We start from the raw sequence: 25,279 nt of genomic DNA, 5'->3' as shown, positions 1-25,279 counted from the left end.
ATATCTGTTTATCTTACCTTGGAAGCAATTCAGTTCATCAGATCTATCATTACAATCATCCACATCGTTACAAACGACCGTCTGAGGAACACACCTGAGATTGTTGCATTCAAAGTGATTCGCTGGACAATCTGTTAGAAGCATAAAACAGCAACAACAATAAAAGATAAGCAAATATTGAATTTTTAATTTGATTTTTAATTGATCTTCTTGCAGCAAAGTGTACGAGTGTACAAAATGTCTAGTGTTGATCCAAGACCATTGCTGTATATAGGGCATATACACGTCTAAAGGGGCAAATCATTTAGGGATGATATAAAGAAATCAAACCCTAAAAGGACTGAGCTATTTGAGATGAATTGAGAACTAGGGGGGGGGGCATAAAGGCCCCTCCTCCCCTTCTGATCTCGGCCGTCATTCACATGATGGCGTCGAAGTTCGGCATGCACATTCTTTACCACATAAACTACAAGCCAGTATAAAAAAATATCTGAACATACTTCTTTTGTATTCATTATGGATATAATATGCAAATTTATTTTGTGAAAAACACTTTTTGCATATTAAAGAGAAATACCAGTAGTTGCAGTAAACACTGATTTCATGAGAAAGTCTGTAAAACCAGGCTTAATTGTCAGTATATCATCGAGGATCTAGATCTGGTACAGTTACATAAACTGAACTTTGTGAAATCTTGAAATCTATGCTGAAAAATATTCACACTGAAGATCACCAACACAGATAAGCGCACGTGGGACAGTGTATCATTATTGCTCTGAATGTAAGCCAGACGCTTGACCCGAATCCTGTGCTCATTTGCTAATTTCTCAGCAATTACACGATTTCTTCCAGAATCCTTTGGCACATATGTTTTATTTATACAAACAGTCACTTTGGTGGTCATTTCATTGGATTCTGTATGAACTCATTTTGATATCGTTACCACAACTGGCATTTACCTTTAAACACAAAATTTACTTCTTTTTTTTTAATTATTTTAAACACAATTTTTTTTTCCCCAGATATCACCTTTGTTGCAAAAGCCAAATTTTTCTTATGTATTTCTTTGTTTTTTCGATGGAAATAATTACAGACCATTTAACTAAATTAAACCCTAATTTAATTACCAATAAGAATGAAAACTAATCACCCTTTTATGAATTTCATCTCCCATAGCCTTTGCACATGTATAAAAATGAGCCATTTTCTGCATAACATTGTCTCATAAAGTCATGTGGCGTCGCAACACTTTACCCATACATCACAAATTTGGTCTCAAAAGTTGCGTGAGACTTTAAAGAAAAAAGTCATAAAATTTTGCAGCCCTATCTTTTTGCGTTTCAGAAATATCACATGAAGCATTGAGGGGGGGGGCCTGATGGCATGCCCCCCCCCCCTTTTAGGGTTAAAAGAGTGCTAATTTTTTTGACAGCCAAATGGATATTTCAGACTATTTCAAGCTTGAATGGAACTAGATAATTAAACATCATTCACCCAAGAAGACACTGAGGATTTGGTCTGTGGTTTCAATTCAAAACCACTCCTCTGTGCGGTTTGTATTCCCAACAAAATTCAGTGCAAGGGCAAATTGGTTTTACCACCTAAAATGACAAATTGAGTTATTAGGACAGTTCATCTTTTACTTTACATGTACATGTATATCCTCACATAAATTTGAAACAGCTAGGCTTAAAGTGGGTATTTTGGGGTATATTTGATCAGCTTCCTATACAGAGTCTGTGAACAAAAAATTAGCATTTAGGGGCATTGTTTAGTCACTTAGAGCAAACTTTTGATTTTCTGCATAAATTGGCAAAATTAATTGGCAATGAGATTTTTCGCAAAATTTGATCTTACAGTTTTGTAGATTATGCCACGGGTAACGTGTGTGTCAATTTTCGTCGCGATTGCGCAATTGATGGCTGAGGTCATAAGGGGGGCTGAATCAGCCCCCCCTCAGTCTTCTTAGGCATCAAAATAGCCCAGTCTATTTAGGGTTACGAGTCAAGTGACTGAACAACTAAATCAAGACACCTCCACACCTGTTAAAAAGTAGGGTTACAAATATTTGTCTGAAAGTTTGCATCCATATACAAAAATAAGAATTCAAATATAATTATATCAGACCTTGATCTTGTTTGCAGAGTACCCCTGCAGCCTCTCCAACCACACAGTTATGTAAGTTCCATCCAGCATGGGTGCAGTCTGCTAAGGATTGTTCAGTTCCAGTGCACTGTACATCATCCATCAAGATTTCAGTCAAGCTTCCATGACCAAATTCACCAACAACATACACATCTGATGCTCCTCTGATTTAAGGGGGAGGGTGATCGACATAAATGAAAACAGATAATGATAGTAGGAATAATCTTCAATACTACTGTACCTAGCAGGCAGGTTTAATTCCTTGAATGCACTGATTGCTGTTGAAAAAGTGGTAGTTTGAGCCAGGATAATAATAGTTGAATTTTGTATCCTGTGGCAAAAAGTGCTATACACATTAAACCAAACTCTCATTATCATTATCCTCATTTTTTCATCAACTGGTGGGGCTTTGAGTATCCCCAGTATTTTGCTGATTCATATACTAAAATGTAAATGATTTTCCATCTCATACATGTATTAATCATATTAAGTCACTCCCGGGGGAAAATACATCATGGCTCAGGGCAAATTTGACTATAAAATTCCCATAAAAGCAATCAGAAAACGAAGAAGAGCACCTACAATCCCAATATCGTCCAATATAAACTGGAATAGAAAGAAGACATTTTGGGTGAGCCAAAAAATTAGGGCCTAGAATTTTTAACTTATTTTCCCTAAACTCAATCTTAAACATCTTTCATCTTATTTTGTGGAAGTCGTCCTTTCTACCACCTTCTATATTATAAGTTATAGCAAACATAATTTATTACACATACATGTACAGTGGTGCTAAAAAAATAATAAACCCCAACAGTAAATGCACTCCTTCATGCTGAGATTTGAATAAAGACAACAACACAACAATATCTGCCAAGTCCAGAAAAACAAACTTTATTGAATGTAATATTGTATCACCTGACTTCACAACTAAATATCTAAAACATGGCAGGATTTAAACACTTCAAATATGTTCATTTTCTGGTGAGGTTCACTAAATTTTTAGCACCACTGTAGAGATTTTTGTTACAAATAGGACAGTCTCGCTACTTATTGTAAACATGCAAGCTGAGGGGCCCATTGCAAAAAGAATGGCAATTAGAAATAAGTCAAAATATCAATTGCAAGTCCCAAGAGCAAACTTTTGATTGGTTGAAAATTAAAAAGAGATTGATTTTTAGAGTCGTATTTGATTGCACCCCTGGACTTTGATTCTTGGAGAAATTTCCAACATTTGAGGATTAAATGGATGTTTTCCTGAGAATGATATGAGTGAGTACCTGCTGTATCCTAACTGCCGACAAACGACATGTCCATCATTCAGATCCCACTCATCGTCGCATACCAATCCCCACTCGCCACGGTACTTTACCTCAACGCGACCTTCGTTAGGCGCAGTCCCGTTGACGATACGGACTTCAAATGCTTCTGCTGACGTACCTACAGTAATTATCCAAAGATAAAAAAAAGGGATAGCAGCGGGGCAAGAAAAATAGTGAATACTAGGAAGACAATCTGATTTGGGTATTTTGTTGTAATATAATATAAATTTAAATTCTGTTAGTTGGGTAACTGGTGACATGCAAATGTAATAGATGCAAACGGTTTTGAAATTTGTAATCATCACACTGCATTCCTAAGTTAAAAACTGAAGTCTACACTCTATTTGAGGAAGCTTATTTACTAATATCTTCTTAAACACTTCAGCAAATGATACTGCTTTGAAATACATTTTGAAAGGCTTAATTCAATTTGTTTAATTTGAATTTATATTGTTTCGCTCTAGCATTCTAGTCATTCATGTGATTTTATTCTGATGAGTGCACGTCGAAAAGCTTCAGTATGTCAGTTTTTACTATTATTATTTTATTCGGCATAATCAAACATATAAACATATACAAACAATAGAATAGGGAGAGTCACATGGACTGCCAGGAAAGGAAAAAGATTAACTAAAGACTATCACCCGAAGATCTTCCTTTCCTATCAATGTGACTTTACAAAAATAACATACATGTAATATAGTATAGTAAAACTATAGTGTTGAATATCACAACACATTAGAATCAAACATACAATCAAGACTTCAAAATTTAAGGCTATTATACGATTTAGCGGTACCAAACACTTATATAATCTGAACTTTGTTGCATAAAGATTTGTGATCAAATGTAGAATATTGAATACCCTACATACCACAATTTGATTCATCAGTGAAGTCACTGCAATCGTTATCTCCATCACATAACCAATCATTAGGGATACATCGACCAGAAGGACATGGGTGATACTGGATTCCATTCACATTAGTACAATCAGCTGTAAAACAAAGAAAATTATCTTTTTCACTCCAGGGCCCCGTCGCATTAAAGTTACTATTATGGTAACTTTGCCATCCAATGGTAACTTTCATGGAATCCTTGATTTTGATTGGCTGATGAGCTTTGTTGTCATAGTAGTTACCATTGGATGGTAGACTTACCATAATAGTTACTTTTATGGAACAGGCCCAGAGGTTCTATTTCATACTACAACTATGCTAACTTTGCTACTATTGTAATTAACATGGAAATATTTATTGTGATTGAAGCAGTGTAATATGCCAGAAAAATTGAAGAACACCAGGATGTATCTCTTGATTCACGTGAACAAAGAGACAAGAGTCTATAATGAATGATCAATGAAACAACAATTAGGATTTTACCAGGGCTGTTCAATAAAAACTCCCGACTCATAATAGAATTTTTCCCTTTTGCCCCACATTTGCCTTAAAGCTAATAGACCAGCAAATACCTTTGTGTCAGAAACTCTTTGTCAAACAGAATTCAATACAATATGCTGTCTGGTCATGTATCTTTGAATGGAGGGTTTTTGTGGCATACCTTTCAGGAGGAAAGCCATTAGAAATGGATAACATATTCCTTGTAATTTTTTTAATCCCTTTAGTGCTAAAAATAGTGAGGGTTCACATGACTATGGGCAACAGGAAAGGATTTTTCATATGTAAACCCTGACCTATTTTTATTTTCAAAACAATAACAGGACAAACCATTTTGTATAGCCCCTACAATAATAATAATTTTTTTCGGAATGGGTGGATTACCAAATACTATGGAATAGCCTGCCAATTGACATAAGAAGCTCTCTATCCTTGACTCTCTTCAAAACAAAATTAAAAACATATCTCTTTAGTAAAGAAAATTTGCTGTGTAGACATAAGTAAAAAGAGCTCTGATCAAGAACATCTGGATATATCCAAATAAAAGCTGTGCTATTCAAATTAATGTTTATTAATTACTTTTGAGTATAAAAACTACATGAATACCATATTCATGCAACAACCTACTTGTCTGTGATATCCTTTCATAATGTGTAACACCCTGACGACTGAAAAGTCTTCCATTTTGCGACCTGCTAACGTCAAATAAATTACATGTTCGTTCGGCAGCAATGTAATCAAAAGAACGACATATGAAGGTCATGGCGGAAACGCAGAATCTGGCGCATTCCTCGGCTGTTTTCTCCATGTAGATGACAGATGGCTCCCTATTTGGAAGGAATTTGCCGGCCATTACCGTGAAGTCATCCATAGGATCAGCTAAAAATTAAAAGAAAAAGAGTGACGATATTAAGTACCATTAAGTTCTGTTCTACTTTTTGAATGATAACACAATTCTACTTTCATACATGTATTCAGGGACAACGTATTGATATTACATGCAAATTGATTATAATCTGACATACAACTGTATCAAGTATTAATTGATATTCAGAACCATCCTAAATTCAGACCTGGGTACATGAAAGATTTAGCGCCCGAGTGGGGCGACCACACAAGAAACTTTGCACTTTTAGAATGCATACATGTAGTTGAAAATTTTGAATTAAACTTTTTAATTTAAAATGAAAAAGAAGATGTCGTTACTGTCTTGAAAAATGGGGGGAGGGTGATTGTATATACTGTCCCTCCCCCCCCCCCTTGGATTTACACCCATGACATGATGACAAACATACTTGCTAATCAAAAAAGCTGCCACAAGATTAAGGACAAGTATATTCTAAAACCTACTAAAGGTCATTTTAAAAAATCCATGTACATGTATATACTTGTACATGTACTGAAAAAGACTGCTCATATGACTATGATTATGATCTATAGAAAACAACAATCTATCAATGGTTAAATGTACATGTAGAAGATATTAATTTAATAAGATAAGAAAATAAATTATAAAAGATGGGTCTTCTGTATGCATGTCTGTTGTATTCATCTATGTTACAACATTCTATCTATTACAACATTCTATCATTGTTGTAATAGAAATGGCATTTCTTCCTTTTGTGGGCAAGAATACACTCATTGGACTACAATATCAATAGCATTCACAAAGAATACTTCCAAAAGTGCTTTAACTTTTCACCGATGTAAAACCGGTCAATTTAACGCCAAAGGGGTCATGTGCCTCAAAGAATAAAACCCTAATGGTGACAATAGTCAAAATACCATTCTATTATTTGAGAAAATATGGGGTGCTTCATTGCATTGCTAAAAAAAATCAACATTGAAAAATAACAGGGCTTTTCAGTGTTGAAAAGATCGTACATTTTGGTAAAGAAAGAAACTGGCTGCTAAATACATGTATCATTCAGTACCATCAGCCCCCACAAAATCAATGTTGATATTAGCAGGTTCTATAACTCAATTCAATAGAAATTAATTGTTGGCAGGCTGCCAGGCTCCACTGAGTTCCACAAGACATAGGAAATATATTTGCAACAAAGAAATTCATGCAACAAAGGGGGTTTCTTGCATTTAAAATTTAAATATATGAATTGGTTGCCACCTATAATTTGATAACCCCATTTGTTGGAAGAATTTTTCTTTACATGGCAAAGCAAAAAAAATTGTCTTGTACAATATAATTTTTATCATCAATTTTCTTGGTTGCAGGAATTGTCAAGACTCAAGACTTGTCGGAGAAGGGAAGGGGGTCCCTTCCCAACTAGGCAAATTTGAATATTTGTCTTTGGCCCAACCTGAAATTATCAAATTCATACAGTCGAACTTGAAATTTGGAATCCAATACCCACAGTAGATAAATATGGATTTTCTTTTTTTTATGACTGTGTGAGAGGCTGGCCGGATCAGCAGTTGATGTAAAATTAATCAGTAAATTTCCCATTTGATTACTGCCAACTTGTCCACTCACTACATGGTCTACATTCATTTAGTCTATTGCCAATCTGTCCAACATTTCGTCTAACAACCATTTTGTCCAATAACCATTTGGTCCAATCATCACTTCGCCTAATCACCATTTTTCTCTATGACCATTTCGTCTTATAACCAGTTGGTCTAATATCCATTTGCTTTTCATTCATTTTGCACAATAAATACTTAGTCCAATAAGACCAAATGGTATATGACATAAATTGCTATTGGACCGACTCGTTATGAAACAAAATGGTGAGTGGACGAATTGGCAATTAGACCAAGAGGAAAGTGGAAGAACTGATGGTAGACCGAATGATAGTAGATGAGTTGGCATCAGACGAATTGTAAATAAACCATTTATCATGCTCCTCTCACATGTAGTTTACATTATGCACAATGTATCACAGCCCTGAAACTAAACAAATATTCACTGAGTTTATATTCTAAAGACATAAAAGACAAGAATTAGGAAAATACATGTATGAGCTTTGTATTTGAAAAAGCAACACTTGTCTTGCATTACAGACAGCGGGCACCATCTATCCAATTTGAGCCTACAATCAGTCTAACAATGGAAGACTTAAAAGCTGTGATTGAATTTTGAAACTCAATTTCATCGACTCATCCTCTTTCTTTTCTTCCAAGACCTGCTAAATACATTCTCCAATAATTCATGCAGGTAAATTTTCCAAGTGTTTGATATCAAATTGACTATTTCCGTAAAAAACCCACCAATAGTGTAATTGTGCGTTGGCAGCAGTGAAATAGTGTCATTGTAACCTCCTACAATAGATTAGATGCAGCTTTCACCAGTGAGGAGGCAGCTGCATTTATTAAACATTTGGTTCTTCCATATCGGGCCCACATATCTGTGTTTATGACCAAACCCCTTATCCGAATTAGTGCCGGTCCCAACCTGTCCGGATAAGAGCAGTGGGATTGCACATGCAGATTCTAAAATGAGGCTTGAGTTTGTTTTGGAGTGCCTTATTGCATTTAAATAGAATATATAAATATGTTTCAAGATTTGATTTTTCTTGACCCTTTCTTTTTATGGGGGGGGGGGGAGGAAGCTCCTAGAAGGTATTGCTAGCTCAATAAACATCTATCAAAACCAACATTAAGTGGCTATTGACAGTAATAGCGTGTTTTTTTTTTTTTTTTAACTGAAGATTGATTCCATCAATCACCATCTAGAATCAATCTTTATATACGTATCCCTATGAGGCACATAAAGTAGAAAACATTGAACCCTGGATACCAAGCCACATTTTCCAAAACAAATATTTCACATTCTTTTGAGCTGTCTCATAATGGTACCCGTGCTCTGACCACGTGTCAACTGTGATCATGAGAAGTAGCTTGATTTTGTAATAACACCACACTACAATGCAATTTGTTTACCTTGAGCTAACAATTACTGAGAAAAGGAAGTCATAATTCAATGCGATATCAGATTGATATAGTATAATCAAATATCAATTCTTTTTGTGAGTAATATAATCCTTAGAGCTGCCAAGAAAGGCGGAAATATAACTAGAACTATCAATCAAGGTGATTATTACCACCGCCCTATGCAGTACCATGGCAACAGTTTCCAACACATGGAAAAAATGTCTTGCCCATCTTTACCCCAAGACCTGTGTGTGAGCAAAATAAGTATTGGTTAAATACTGATGAAGATATTCGAACCAATAGATTTTTACCTAATTTGGGGCATATATGTGTTTCCATGGCAACACGATGTCCGACACACAAAATATTGGTTTCGCACACCTCTATCTCGAACCCAATGTGTGAGCCAAATTCATGAGAATTCATTGGAAATTGATAAAGTTTTATTACCCAATTTTTGTCATATGATATGTCGTTACCATATCAACATGATTTTTGACATGTACATGTACACAAAATATATGTCCCGCATATCTTCACCCCTACACCAATATGTGTTCCAACTTTTATGCAAATTGGTTAACAAGTGGAACGCCTCTGGCAGTCTCGCCTGCATTATGCAATTCGATATAGCAGCAGTGCTGACTTTGAAAACAGCTATTAAATAATTATTCACAAAAGAATGTCCATTCAATGTCCATTGACCCAAGATGACCTTTGACCATGATCATGTGACCTAAGATATGTGCAAAATAATCATTTATACTTGATTACCCTTAGGTCTATGTTTCATGAACTACATGTGTACATGTAGATCCATACACTTTCTAAGTTATGATGCAAATTCAACAAATACCCCCAACACGGCCAAAGTTCATTGACCCTAAATGACCTTTGATTTTGGTCATGTGACCAGAAACAAGCACAAGATATTCAGGGATACATGGTTACTCTAACATCCCAAGTTTCATGAACTAGATCTACATGTATAAACTTTAAAATTATGATAATTCCACCAATACCCCCCACATTATCAAAGTTTGTTGACCCTGAATGACCTTTGACCTAGATCATGTGATATGAAACTTGCACAATATGTTCAGGGATACTTAATTGCTCTTACGTCTAAGTTTCATGAACTAGATCCATAAAATGTCAAAGTTATGATGACAATTCCTCAAATACCCCCAACATGGTCAAAGTTCGTTGACCCTACGTGACCTTTGACCTTGGTCATGTGACCTGAAACTCAGGCAGGATCTTTGGTTATACACTATCACCCTTATGTCCAAGTTTCATGAACTAGGTCTATATTCTTTAGAAGTTATGATGACATTTAAAAAACTTAACCTTGGTTAAGATTTTGATATTGATTCCCCCAACATGGTCTAAGTTCATTGACCCTAAATGACCTTTGACCTTGGTCATGTGACCTGAAACTCAGGCAGGATGTTCAGTAATACTTGATTATCCTTATGTCCAAGTTTCATGAACTAGGTCCATATTCTTTCTAAAGTTATGATGACATTTCAAAACTTTAACCTTGGTTAAGATTTCAATGTTGACGACGCCGCCGTTGGAAAAGCGGCGCCTATAGTCTCGCTCTGCCATGCAGGCGAGACAAAAATTGAGGAAGTAGTTTGATGCGCAAGATTTGCAACGGACCGACCGACCGTACGCTGATTCCTATAAACCCCCTTCAAACTTCGTTTGGCGGGGGTATGCTTACTAAAGCCTCTCAAAGGTAATCAAGAATTTAAAAAAATGTCATCTACCCATCCCCAATAATAAAGAGTGCCCCTTATGATAAATCCAATCAAAATGTTCAATGATAATCTTTAATACATCATAGCAAAAACTCTATTGTCCACTTTCCTATTCCACATTTTCTAACTTTTGTGATCTTGACTTAGTTACCTTTGCTTGCATTCAGTGCATTTTATGATGTTTTGTTTTCCTTTATTATGATCTTGTCTAGTCTGGGGGGATAGAATGGGTACTGTGATCCAAGGTTGAAAGTCCAAACACTTATTGCTCAGGGAGCCACACTTGTCTTCATCAATTGGACAATGATAGCGTCAATACCAGTTTATTTATTGCCAAAATAGCCATTAATTAGCACTCAATACATCCTCCTCTTTGATAAACAAAACATAACAAAAGAATTGTGTATCAAGGTTGTTGGGAATAAAAAGGCATGTCGCGATAGGAACCTGCAAATCTTGATCGATGGTACAATAGCAGTGTCAATACAATTCTATTCAGTAAGTCAACAGCAAGTATTTGAGCCTTTTAAGAAAATAATAATAATTCTTTCACAGTATTGAATTATTACCAGGGATGGAGCCTATGGAGGATGTTGATACAATAATGACATTTGACACACCAGGAAGTAAGAATGACAAGAGTAGTGGTATTATTTCTGATTTGGGGTTTTGGAGGGCATTTGTAATTTGGTTTTGAAGATTTCAGTGCTTTTCGAAGTGACTTTTTCCCTTGTGAGCTTGTTCCAGTGGTGAATTATGTCAGGGAAGAAAGAGTTCACTGATTGCATTGTTGATATGAAGGTGGATTTTACCTTCATATCTATATCAAAATCCTCATCAGTGTAATCATGAACACTATCTATTAAGATAGATTTCTATGTTTACTCTTTTTTTTCTATTTTCAAATTTGTATGATTCTTCACATGGATTAAGCATCTGATAATAAAACTTCTGTTCAGAAGCAACTGTATATTATCTCTCTTCTACCTTGCCCTTGTTTAAGTGTTCGTCTGCATAATCTCACAATTAACTCATTGCCTACTGGAACTAGGTTGTCCCTGCACAATGAATATAGAAATGACAACATTCAGAAGCTAACAGGTTAACCCATTGCCTACTGGAACTAGGTAGTCCATGTAAAATGCATCAGGCTTTTGAGTTTTCCCAAAGCACAATCACACAAAAAAAAACATCAATAGAAAAAACATTAACCAAAGGGAGAAGAATCTACTTGTTCAACATCTGCTAAAAACCAGAATAAACCGGTTTACAATGTAAATGTGGAAGTCTAAAATTAACCAGGAACCTGTCTTCCCCCATATGACTCATGGCCATTGGAAAATACCCACTCAGGTATGCCAGAGGTGCAATTAATCTGTATTAACATATTTCAAATTCCGTCTCCATGTGGGGTATCCTACCCTGGATAAAAACCAACCTGTTCAATGGTAGTCCTACCATTGATCACACCCTATACAAATGCAATCAAGCAGTTACCTGTGTAAATACCCTAAATTATCTCATTATTGCTATTAAAGGGGAATGAAACCTTTGGAACAAGTAGGCTATGTCGAAACAGAAAAATCAAAGAATAATAATAATAATAATATTCCGCATTTATATAGCGCTTAATACATCGGAACGACGTCCCTAAGCGCTTTACAGACATATTATTACCCCGGTCATCGGATCCTTGCATGCCCGCATACAATGTATGCACCTTCTCCACTCCCTGGGGAGCATTCCAACAAGAGTTCCAAGACTCAATTGCTAGGCATACTACATATAGGCTTTCACATTCTACCGGGTACCCATTTAACACCTGGGTGGAGAGTGGCAAAGTGTGGATTAACGCCTTGCCAAAGGACGCTAGGCCATGGTGGGATTCGAACACACGACCCTCTGATTACAAGGCGAGAGTCAAAACCGCTACACCACCTCCTATTGGCAATGCAACAAGGTTGTGTGATGTCACATGTGAACAACTTTCCCTTTGATGGACTATAAAATACCCCAAAAATTTCTTTTTGCTTTTTCTTACGGTGATACAAACTCTTTATCCATGATGTATTCTTTGAAAATCTGTATTACATGCCCTCCTATAGAAAGAACCCATGATCTACTGATAGATGTGATGAAAGAGGCATTTTTAACTGAAATATATACTAAAGTAATGGGGAGAGTTGTTCACAAGTGACATCACACATCTTTATCGCATTGCCAATATGAGGATCTCCATAGCATTAGTGATCGCAATATTCAAATGCTCATAACTTTCTCATTATTTGTCCGATTTTTCTCAAACTTTCGTTGATCTGTTTCTTTGATTTTTCTGTTTTCACACAAGCTATGTTGTTCAAAAGGTTTCATTCTCCTTTAAACTGTTCCTTTATTTTGTATTTTGCCTCTGTTTTGCCTGTCTTTCTACTTTAAAAAAAGTTATTTCTATATCTATTTCATACAATGGAAATTCTTTCTTTCTCTTTTTGAAAAATGTTTTGATCATTTTGATCATCTATTTCCATTCAATAACTTTCTGGGAAGATAAATAATTATATCCCATGTTATATCATCCATTCCTGAGGAGTAATCTTTTTATTTCCAAAAGTTCCCTCCCCTAATAAGTTGAATAATTGCATGGATATGGGTAATGTCAATTTGAAAAAGTAATTGTGTGAGTTCCTTTGTTTTAAATAGAGACTTTCTGAACTTATTTATATCAGACTGTTCAGACAACATGAGGCACTGAATTGATTGTCCATTCTTAATCAAGATAAGTAAGCACATACACATTTCAGTTTATTGACTATAATGATGTGTAGTTTCTGCATGATTAGATTGTACTATTCAAAAGGTCATCTGTATATACATTGCTCTCTTTAGTGCAGATCACAGGTGGCATTTATGAACTCCCCCCCCCCCCCCCCCCCTCCACCACTTGTTCTTGATTTTAAGAAAATAACCCCACTGGTCTTTGGTCTTAGATTCTGAATTGTCAAAATCACTGGATTCACGCTTGCTTAAGTTTGTCCACGTACCATAACACTTATTTTAATATCTGAGGAGAAGTTTGCCCACTGCTTTATCTTGTATTAGAAAGAGCCCTGTTTATACATGTATAGGGAAGTAAATTGCCTTTGGTGTGCTTGAAATGTGTGTACATCTAAGTCCTCAATCTACTACAACTACAAGAAAAAATAAATGCAGATCCACACTGAGGAATTTCTCTTACATGTAACTCTTATTTCCAGAAGAGGAGGGGGGGCATGTCTATATCCTTAGGTAAGGATCAATGAATTACATGTCTAGTTTAGGTCTTTAGCCGGTGTTGTCAAAAGTGACTGTAACATATTGACTTTAAAGATAAGTGACTTACGACATCCAGATTCATCACTTCCATCTGTACAGTCATTTTCCCCATTGCACTGCAGTCTTTCAGCAACACAAGATACACTATAGGGGAAAAAAAAAAAGAGTTGAACATTGTTTTTCCAGAAAAAATTGCAATTTCTGATGCTGTTGTACATGTAACTGATGTAAGGGACAAATGAGTTTGTGTGTTTACTTGATTTTTGAAAAAGGTGTATGACATTACTTTTAATACACTAGCTTATCTTAAATTCTTATATTTTTGTCTTTTGGAGCTATTCTGGCATCAAATTGGTCTCAAAGGATGCATGAGACCTGAAGGGATATGTCATGAAATATTGCAGTGAAAGCTTCCAAAATTACAGATTCATCTCACAAAAAGTTGAAGATAGCCATTTACAATGTAGACCACTAGTCTCAGTCAAATCTAGTTTTGGTTCATATGGTGGATGTTCCCTAGTATATCAAACTCTTATTTTAGTCTTAAATCAGAGCTGGTTTAGATTGATATAGGTGTGGTGCTGGGTCTACTGATGCATATGAGGCACTGACTAGTAACCTTTAAAAGTCTGAAGGTTGATGATTCCCAAGCAATGTATTTCATAGGCCCCAGAGCATTTTATCTATGTTGCCTTTTTGTGTCTTTTGGATGGTAACAATAGGTAAATCCCAAACATCAATTATCATATCTCATTGTATGCCTTTTAAAAACCTGAACATACATGCATGTGGCTCTTCCCAAGCCCACTGTAAACCAGAAAATATAAAAATCTTACGAACACAACACAATGTGATTCATACCCCTAGTTCACCACAATAGAACTTTATAATTACAGAAGCATAAGAGTAAACATTTGTCATTCTAAACACCTGATACATGAAATAACATATCTCATAGAGTAAAACACATACATGAACATTTACAATCAACCTCCTCCTTCCCAAATAAAAGGCATTTCCCTACTTCCTCTTTGAGAAATTAGCAACCATTCCTTATCTATAAAAACAAATTATGTGTGTGCTATAATACCTCTAAAGCTTTTTTATTGAAATTCTAAATAAAATGCTTTGGTAAAGATATATGAATTTCATTGAAGTATCATTATAACATTCAATTATGATCTGATCTACAGATCAGATTTATAGCACACTGAAAGTATAATTTCATTATTATCCTTAAAGAATACTCTTTAAACAGTTACACATATTCCTGCAAATGTCCTGTTCCATGGTTGAGGAGTAGTTTCATTAAAAAAACACCCTTTATATAAACAAAGATAAAACTTTTTTCATTTCAAAATGCTATACACATCTTCAGGTTCCTAACTGAGGTTAATTTGATGTGTGGAAATCAATTGTCAGGCACATGTCTGTATTGACTTTGGCAGAATCATAATCATATCTTATCGACCCATCATTTTTTTTCATGCTGGAAGGGTAATTGTTATTGTTGGGAATGTAATAATATTGGATGATATTCATTAGCCATGATAGATGGTATTGTTATGGCACGTGAGTAGCCACTGCCTGGGGAGCCAGGCTCAATGCATGTACTCCTGACCCCATTAACACATACTGATTTGTTCAAGGTGAAGTCTAACCCAAGAAAAAAGTTGACTTGAATGAAAATCAGACAAGATTTACCCTGACAATTTTATCAAATTGGAAGTAAAATAAGTGTTACGACATTTCAGATTTTAACCCGTTTACTAAAAAGAAAACAGTTATATGCACTACACAGTGGCATAAGCATGAGAAAGTTGATGATGTCCCTCAATCACTATTTCTTTTGTATTTTATTGTATGAAATATACAATGTTTCAATTAGTGCACATTTGGCAAAATGAAACACTCACAAAATCACAAAAATACAAGTGGCAGATTCACATATTCAGTGAGAAATCATATGAGAGAGTCTCCTTTTAACTAAAACAGATTATGCAGTACCCCACCCACTCTACAAAAATTATACTTTCAACTGTTCAGGCATACGTCTATGCACACTGAAAACCCATTTGAGACAATCATTTGTTCCCAATGCAATTCATCACTTTAACACTCAAGTCCGAAGGTCTCAAAATTAATAAGTATCCTTCTCTTACTACTTGATCTGTAGTCACAATAGATGATTTTGACTATACTTATATAAAATAGAGGTTCTCTTTTGGAAACAGACACACCTCTTATGCACTTCCCTTACTCTCTACTATATTTTACAATAGCATATGCATACCAGTTTTTGATCCACTGCTATCTTTTGTAGATAACTTTAACCATATATATCATTTTAAAATATGAATAATTCTTAAACCAAACCAGACTTTTAACTTGGACTTGTAATTTCAAATACTTGTGTATTGCAAATTTTACGTGAATCTTATACATCCGAGTCAAAACAACTGTTGTCATGTTATCACCATCTTTTTGTTTTGTTCTGTGTATGTACATTGTACATCGTATCTACATGTGTGTAAACCAGTGAAAAAGACTTTCCTTTATGGACAATAAACTTATTCAATTCAATTCATATGTTTCATAATATGAGAAATTTAAGATACTTTATATACCAAAAGAAAATCAAATTAGTGAATGAGTGACATGGCCATTTCCGTCACCTGCATAATATGGTGACCGGGGGACCGTTTCATCAACATTTTTGTCTGACAAATTGTCAGATCTGACATCTTTCCTTGATTCTGATTGGCTGAGAGGCACTGTTACTATAGTAACTGTCGGATAAAATGGGACTTGTCGGATAAAACGTCCGACAAGTCCTTTCATGAAACGCTCCCCAGATGTGCTTAGAACATTTTGGGAAATAAAGCAAAGCTTTCTTTACTTAACATCCAATTATGATGAAACTTTCAGCATTGAGCTTGTTTGATTTTCCACTTTGTATTGAAATTCTGTTGGAGTGGATTTCCCCTTCAGTTTACATTTCAGACATGTTTATTCAAATTCATTTAAAGTCTGGATCCTATTCATATTATATTATTTATCTGCTTATGTTAAATAATTTGCAAATGATATAAAAAGATAAATACCCAAATTAGAACATTAAATTTCGATAGGTGACTGACTCAAATAAACCATTTCATACCAGTTAGAAAACCCTAATATACAAGCAAAAGTACATGGTGTTGTATGTATTGTACTACACTAGGTCTGCCATTATCATTTTCGTCATGCATGAATTTTCAAACGGGAGCTCTCCTGTAAGTTATGATGATCATGTATTTGGAGACAAGTGCTCAGAATACTGGGTAGAAGACTCCCATATCTACTGTGAAAACAAAACAGAATGCCACTGGTATTCATACAATACAATAGCAGGCATATCGCTACTTTTAAACCACAATGTGATTGTGGGTGTGAAATTGGTTTTCTTTTGTTACCTTTAAAAGATAAATACCTCTAAATTATCTGTAAAAACTTCAATGGGACAATAGGACATGTGGCAAACAACCATTGTGAATCTTTGGCTTTTATTGGAAAGGGAGGAAACCAAAATTGGTTCAATAGAGGGTTTTGCCTTATGAAGCTTTGCATTGTATTATCCATGATCTTGATATGATTGATGCACAAAAACCTAGTCTAGCTCTCCTATACATTTTAAGCAGCAATGCATAAAAACTGAAGTACACCTTAATCAATCTTAATATTTTCATGAGACTTTGTTGTCAGAGCCTCCATTACCAAATGTATCTGGGAGATAATTCTTGTGGGAATTATTCTTTGATAGAGAGATCATTGGTAGTCAATGACTATAAGATAGTCTTGTTATTCAGACCCACCTTCCTGATGTGCACTCAAATTCAGATGCGGTACAAGTGACTGCAGGTTCAGGAGCTATTTGGAAAAAAGAGAGGGGAAAAAAGATGTAATTTTTTGCAATCAGTACGATATTTTTAAAAACAATGAAACTGAAAAGAAGCACTAGCCTTCAAAAAATTGTGCCTCAATACATAGTTTTTCATAGCAAAACATTCTGCTGTCAACCATACAACCACATCTATGTTTTTCCTAAATGATATAAGATATGTTCATATCTATCAGAGGCATAGCAAGCAAAATTTGATAAGGACTAAACCATATAAATAGAGAAGGGGGTAGATCTACGAAAGGAGTCACAGCATACTGGTCGCCATCCGTACCCCTAAAAATACAAGAATGAATAAAAAGATGAATGATTAATCAAATAAACAAAGTAATACATAAAAACAGATAATAAAACAAATTAATTCATGTATACAAATAAATAACTCAATGAATGAATAAATGAATCAATAAGTGGATATGAAATAAAGTAAACATGTTAATTTGGTTGGTAAACAAGATAAAGGAAATGGCATCATTTCAGAGATGAAGGGCATAAAAGAGAGAAGATTCAATGTCCCTGTAACACTCCCTGCCCCATCAGATATAATGGATTATTGGTATTCGGCAATGAAGATTTTTGTTTCAATGTGCACTGGCGGGAAAAAATGGTCGAAATGATACCTCCCCTTACACACCAGTACACGTACATAACTCTGCCTATTATCACTTTTTGTTTAACCCAAGGCCATGTTGTAGTGATAATCAAATATGTAGTACTATGTGTTTTAACCTACAGAATCACTATTAAAAAGTAAATAACTGTATACATGTATTCCAATGAAAGAATCTACAACAAATCTGCTACATTTCACTGCATAAAAGATAAAGGTATATCATATTGTAGGGCGGCTCAGCAAACCAAGGGGGATTGAAACACTAAACTGACAGGAATGAAATACTTGTATGCACCCCTTACACACTGGTAATACCAGCATTTATCTCTTAGCGGGTCATTTTTCTCATGAATTCTGTAATCTGATTGGTTGATTTGTTTGTGAGAAAAACCCGTATTTACCTATTTTACTTGGTCACAGAAATCAAACAGGTAATATGACCCTGTATCACCTGTTTGGTGTTTAGCTGTTGTTGTTTTGATGTTGTTTTCATTGTTACATACATGCCCTGTTCTGATTTTAACCACATAATATGAGGTCATATTACGTGCATATTCAAGCATCGCGCTGCGCACTACAATTTGCGCATTGATTTTAATGTCAAAATGCGCATGTTTTTACTGTGATCATTGTGATGTTATGAATGACTTCCTTTCAAAACTCACTCTCAAAATGCAGGGTTTTGCATTTTTTAAAGTTTTATTCTATACATTTCCCTTATTTTGCAATAATATAAGGATGCACTTAAAGATATAAAATCACTACACCCAGTTTGCCCTTACGAAATACAGAAAATATCTAAGTTCAGGGGGCCGTTTCATAAAGCTGTTCGTAAGTTAAGAGCGACTTTAAGAACGACTGGTGAACCCTTCTTACGCGCTAAACAATCGTCAATTCAATATACCATTTACCACAAGAAAGGATCACCAGTCGTTCTTAAAGTCGCTCTTATCTTACGAACAGCTTTATGAAACACCCACCTGGTTCCATATTATGTGAACAAGCAGGGTGTCACTCACAGTATCCATTTACCACCCTTTATAATTATGCTACACATGAGTAGTCAAAGATTACAAAAGAAGAAACAGCAGGAATATGTAACCATTCAGTGAATTATTTAGCCTACATGTACACCAGATTCTGGCTCATGTGCATTTGGTCATAAACTTTAGCATACAACTGCTTTATTATTAAAGGATGGGTTCATTTTCACAATAGAATCTGGGTTGTCAAGGTAACTGGACTCAAATCTCAAACACACATTGAATCTCTAACCATTGACCTATGTGCCTTTAACAAAACATTAAATATTATCAATGGTTCCATAAAGCAAGTGATAATATACTGTGAATTTTAGTAAAATAACAAAAAATCAGGAATGCTTGAATTCATCATTTAAACATTTTGTTTCTTGGCAAAAAGTGAGGACCAGGTAAAGAGTAGCATAAAAATATTTAATGAGAATGTTGCATCCTGGGTAATAATCCAGGAGTGATATTAGTAGACGAGGTCTTATCCTGGTGCACTTCAGAACTTGTATAGTTTATTACATTCATGCAATTTTTTGTTGGTCATGATAGAAATATGTTTTGAAATGCAAACTTGAAATGATGTAAAAAATGTGTTTAAAGGTCGAATCCACCCAAGAAAAATGTTGATTTGAATCAAAAGAGAAAATAAAAAAGCATAACACTGAAAATTTCATGAAAATTGGATGTAAAATAAGAAAGTTACGACAGTTTTAAGTTTTGCTTATTTTTCACAAAACAATAATGTGCACAACTCAGTGACATGCAAATGATATATAGTCAATGATATCCGTCACTCACTGTTTCCTTTGTTTTTTTATTGTTTGAATTAAAAAATATTTCAATATTTACAGCTCTGACAACTTGACTGAACCATAAAATGTTAATATAATGGTAATACCGCATCCGCATGTTCAGGGAGGAATAAAAACTTTCACATGGCAATGAGGAGAAAATTATAATATATTTCATATGATAAACTACAAAAGAAATAGTGAGTGGATGATGTCATCAGTCCCCTCTTTTGCATACCGACCAGGATGTGCATATAACTATTGTGTAAAATTAAACAAAACTTTAAAATGTCATAATTTTCTTATTTTACCCCCGATTTTGACGAAATTTTCAATGTTAAGCTTTTTGGATTTTTCTCTTTATATTCAAATCAACTTTTTATTGAGTTTGGACTTGTCCTTTAATAAATGTCCTGCACCATTTTTCCAAAAAAATTGGCTTAAAAGCAAAAAAGATCTCAATCATGAGCTAGGATAAAATCCTGTTTTTGTTTCAGATTTGGATTTCTTAAACTTCAAGCTTAGCCATTCTTCCTGGGTTAAACTTCTCGGAAAGTTATCAGTGGCATGACTTAAAATTGGAGAAACAGTGTTGAAGAAATTAGCTTATTATGCTCTCATATTGCATGAATACACGTAAGTGACCCTCCACCACAAATTAACCAATAATAAGAAGCCAAAAATGAATTTTGAGATTGTGTAAGTTCGAAAAATTAGATCCTAAGCTTTCAAATGACATAAAACTTCTTGACTGATCAACAATACCCCTAGGGTTAAAAAGTAAATAACTGTATACATGTATTCCAATGAAAGAATCTACAACAAATCTGCTACATTTCACTGCTTAAAAGATAAAGGTATATCATATTGTAGGGCGGCTCAGCAAACCAAGGGGGATTGAAACACAGCTTCTAAACTGACAGGAATGAAATACTTGTATGCACCCCTTACACACTGGTAATATTAGCATTTATCTCTTAGCGGGACATTTTTCTCATGAATTCTGTAATCTGATTGGTTGATTTGTTTGTGAGACAAACCCGTATTCACCTATTTTACTTGGTCACAGAAATCAAACAGGTAATATGACCCTGTATCACCTGTTTGGTGTATAGCTGTTGTTGTTACACACATGCCCTGTGCTGATTTTAACCACATATTATGAGATCATATTACGACTACGTGTGTATTCAAGCATCGCGCTGCGCACTACAATTTGCGCATTGATTTTAATGTCAAAATGCGCATGATTTTTACTGTGATCATTGTGGTGTTATGAATGACTTCCTTTCAAAACTCACTCTCAAAATGCATAGTTTTGCATTTTTTTTTTAAGTTTTATTCTATACATTTCCCTTATTTTGCAATAATATAAGGATGCACTTAAAGATATAGAATCATTACATCCTGCTTGTCCTTACGAAATACAGAAAATATGTACGTTCTGGTTCCATACGTGAACAAGCAGGGTGTCACTCACAGTATCTATTTACCACCCTTTATGCTACACATGAATAGTCAAAGATTACAAAAGAAGCTTACATGTACATCAGATTCTGGCTCATGTGCATTTGGTCTTAAACTTTCGCATACAACTGCTTTATTATTAAAGGATGGGTTCATTTTCACAATAGAATCTGGGTTGTAAAGGTAACTGGACTCAAATCTCAAACACACATTGAATCTCTAACCATTGACCTATGTGCCTTTAACAGAATATTAATTATTATCAATGGTTCCATAAAGCAAGTGATAATATACTGTGAATTTTAGTAAAATAACAAAAAATCAGGAATGCTTGAATTCATCATTTTAACATTTTGCATCTTGGCAAATAGTGAGGACCAGGTAAAGAGTAACATAAAAATATTTAATGAGAATGCTGCATCCTGGGTAAGAATCCAGGAGTGATATTAGTAGACGAGGTCTTATCCTGGTGCACTTCAGAACTTGTATAGTTTATTACATTCATGCAATTTTTTGTTGGTCATAATAGAAATATGTTTTGAAATGCAAACTTGAAATGATGTAAAAAATGTGTTTAAAGGTCGAATCCACCCAAGAAAATGTTGATTTGAATCAAAAGAGAAAATAAAAAAGCATAACACTGAAAATTTCATGAAAATTGGATGTAAAATAATAAAGTTATGACAGTTTTAAGTTTTGCTTATTTTTCACAAAACAATAATGTGCACAACTCAGTGACATGCAAATGATATATAGTCAATGATATCCATCACTCACTGTTTCCTTTGTTTTTTTATTGTTTGAATTAAAAAATATTTCAATATTTACAGCTCTGACATTTTGACTGAACCATAAAATGTTAATTTAATGGTAATACCGCATCCGCATGTTCAGGGAGGAATAAAAATTTTCACATGGCAATGAGGAGAAAATTATAATATATTTCATGTGATAAACTACAAAAGAAGTAGTGAGTGGATGATGTCATCAGTCCCCTCTTTTGCATACCGACCAGGATGTGCATATAACTATTGTGTAAAATCAAGCAAAACTTTAAAATGTCATAATTTTCTTATTTTACACCCGATTTTGACGAAATTTTCAATGTTAAGCTTTTTGGATTTTTCTCTTTATATTCAAATCAACTTTTTATTGAGTTTGGACTTGTCCTTTAATAAATGTCCTGAACCATTTTTTCCAAAAAAATGGCTTAAAAGCAAAAAAGATCTCAATCATGAGCTAGGATAAAATCCTGTTTTTGTTTCAGATTTGGATTTCTTAAACTTCAAGCTTAGCCATGCTTCCTGGGTTAAACTTCTCGGAAAGTTATCAGTGGCATGACTTAAAATTGGAGAAACAGTGTTGAAGAAATTAGCTTATTATGCTCTTATATTGCATGAATACACGTAAGTGACCCTCCACCACAAATTAACCAATAATAAGAAGCCAAAAATGAATTTTGAGATTGTGTAAGTTCGAAAAATTAGATCCTAAGCTTTCAAATGACATAAAACTTCTTGACTGATCAACAATACACCTCACTTGAATAAATTCAGCATGGGTGTCAAAGAATAAAGAGACAACAAGGTTTGAAAGTCGGGGTCCTCTCAAGCCAGAAATGTGCAATTTGTGCAATCTTGGTGCATGTCCCAGTAGAAGTTCAGAAAAAATAGTGTCAAAGAAACTCTTGAATCTTGTCTTTCATCTAAACTCAAAAAGTCAAATTTAGACAATATGAGAAAGAATTAGTCTTTCAGATAAGCCAAAGCACTAAATTTACTAGTTGATGATCAAATTACTTCTTTGGCTATTTACAGTGAACCTAACGTGGCAACTTGTTGTTGGTTTGGAGTAGGAGGGTCCTTAATAGAATACAATGGAGCATTGTGGTCCAGTGGATGAGTCTCCAGACTTTGAAACATACGGTTGTGGATTAAAACCCTAGCCATGGTGTAGTTTCTTTCAGCAAGAAATTTATCCACATTGTGCTGCACTCAACCCAGGTGAGGTGTATAGGTACCAGTTAGAAATCATTTCCTTTAAATGCATGTGCACTGCAAGTAATTACTACCGCCAAGCTAAAGCTGGGGAAATAATATCCAAGTCCTTGGAAGCGCATAGAGGCATTGTAACCATAATGTGATATGCATTATACAAGAACTGTTTAGTAAATTTATTATTTCAAGAGATAGTCACCTGCTGTAGGAGATGAAGGTGTTCCATAGACCTCTACCTCACAGAGTGAAAGATAATCCTTACGAGGTGAACCAATATGAACATAGCTCCCTCTGATGGAGCTAGGACAATCAATCCTGATGCGCTTGTGAGGGTCGCTGTTAGCTTCGGCCGTCATGCCTCGTGTGATACGACCACACTGGATGCGGCTGGATGGATCGGTAGCAGACGAACCAATGGAGACCATTGATCCACGCAGCCTCTCTCCTGTAAAGGGATGGTGGGAGTTGGAGCTAATCTTAACTTTCTTTTCAATTTTCTTTATCACATAAAGAAACAAAATATTATAAACTTGAATTCTTTATCTCGTAATAATCATCATCATAATCATTGCTGTCATTGTCCTTCTCCTGCTCCTCCTTTTCATGTTTTCTATCACATCATCATCATTACCATCATCATCATCATCGTCATCACCACCACCACCACTATCAGTATCACCACTATTATTACCACCTTACCCACAACCATACAGTTAATGGTGATGATATCAACCAATGGCTCTAAAGCAGACCCAGTGTGATCTGAATCATGACATTATAAAACGAACCGGTCATGTTTTCAATAAATTATTTGCTTTCCTCACCTTGTGTATCTTTGTTGACTATGACCACAGTATTAACATCATAGGTTCCTTGTAGATCAATGTACCACCATGAATTCGCTCTATGATCTACAAAAGAACATTAAAGGCATCTAGTAACTTTGTATTTTAAATAATAATCATAACGTGACATATAAGGCGCCAAATCCACTCTACAGAATGTTCAATGTGCATAAAGAGCCAGGGATCAAGTAAAAATGTTTTGAGAAGATTTGAAAATCAAAATTCCTTTCCAGCTACTGTGCTATACAGACTTTGCAATCATTCATATATCAAGGTATTTACAAGAGAATGTACTAGCACACCACCATACCATGAAGAATTCTTCTGGTAGGTATAGCTCTCTGTGTTTTCCAGGCTGCTACAGATGTGCTCTGCATTCTAAGCACCCTCAGGGAAGGTGTAAGATGAACCTTAATTATTTGTCACAAGTAAATTGCTCTCATTTTGTCTAAAACTTGTAGGTATTACATAAATTTAGAAAATGAGCAATGATTATCAATATGGTTTTGTCACGATATCTTTGAAGAAAAGTGTAGCACCACTGCACCTAGTAACAAAATATTAGGGGGCATCATAAATTGAGCTAGGTGGTCACTATACATCCAGGGGACAATTTCATCAACATTCATCATCCGCCAATTTGTTTGATCTGTAACATTTCCTTGAATTGGCTGAGAAGCAATGTTACTACCATAACTGTTGGAAAAAACAGACTTGTCGAGTCGGATAAAACGTGCGACAAGTCTATTATGAAACGTGTCTGACAAG

The 25,279-nt window shown here is 35.0% G+C and overlaps 1 protein-coding gene across 2 annotated transcripts in view; it reads right to left on the bottom strand.

The window, feature by feature from the left end:
* Positions 1-25,279, bottom strand: part of LOC129282046 (atrial natriuretic peptide-converting enzyme-like) — a 68,769-nt gene that overhangs the window by 17,151 nt on the left and 26,339 nt on the right. For both annotated transcript variants that reach the window (XM_064113566.1, XM_064113567.1), the window contains 9 exons: positions 24,491-24,577; positions 23,866-24,111; positions 17,682-17,736; positions 13,895-13,971; positions 5,489-5,740; positions 4,339-4,461; positions 3,423-3,582; positions 2,128-2,309; positions 18-131 (listed from right to left, as the gene is read on the bottom strand). In XM_064113566.1, the coding sequence (XP_063969636.1) occupies positions 18-131; positions 2,128-2,309; positions 3,423-3,582; positions 4,339-4,461; positions 5,489-5,740; positions 13,895-13,971; positions 17,682-17,736; positions 23,866-24,111; positions 24,491-24,577 (1,296 nt within the window). The remainder of the gene's footprint in view (positions 1-17; positions 132-2,127; positions 2,310-3,422; positions 3,583-4,338; positions 4,462-5,488; positions 5,741-13,894; positions 13,972-17,681; positions 17,737-23,865; positions 24,112-24,490; positions 24,578-25,279) is intronic.

Source organism: Lytechinus pictus, chromosome 18 (assembly GCF_037042905.1).
Source record: "Lytechinus pictus isolate F3 Inbred chromosome 18, Lp3.0, whole genome shotgun sequence".
NCBI lineage: Eukaryota > Metazoa > Echinodermata > Echinoidea > Temnopleuroida > Toxopneustidae > Lytechinus > Lytechinus pictus.
This window is presented reverse-complemented; position numbering and strand designations above follow the sequence as displayed.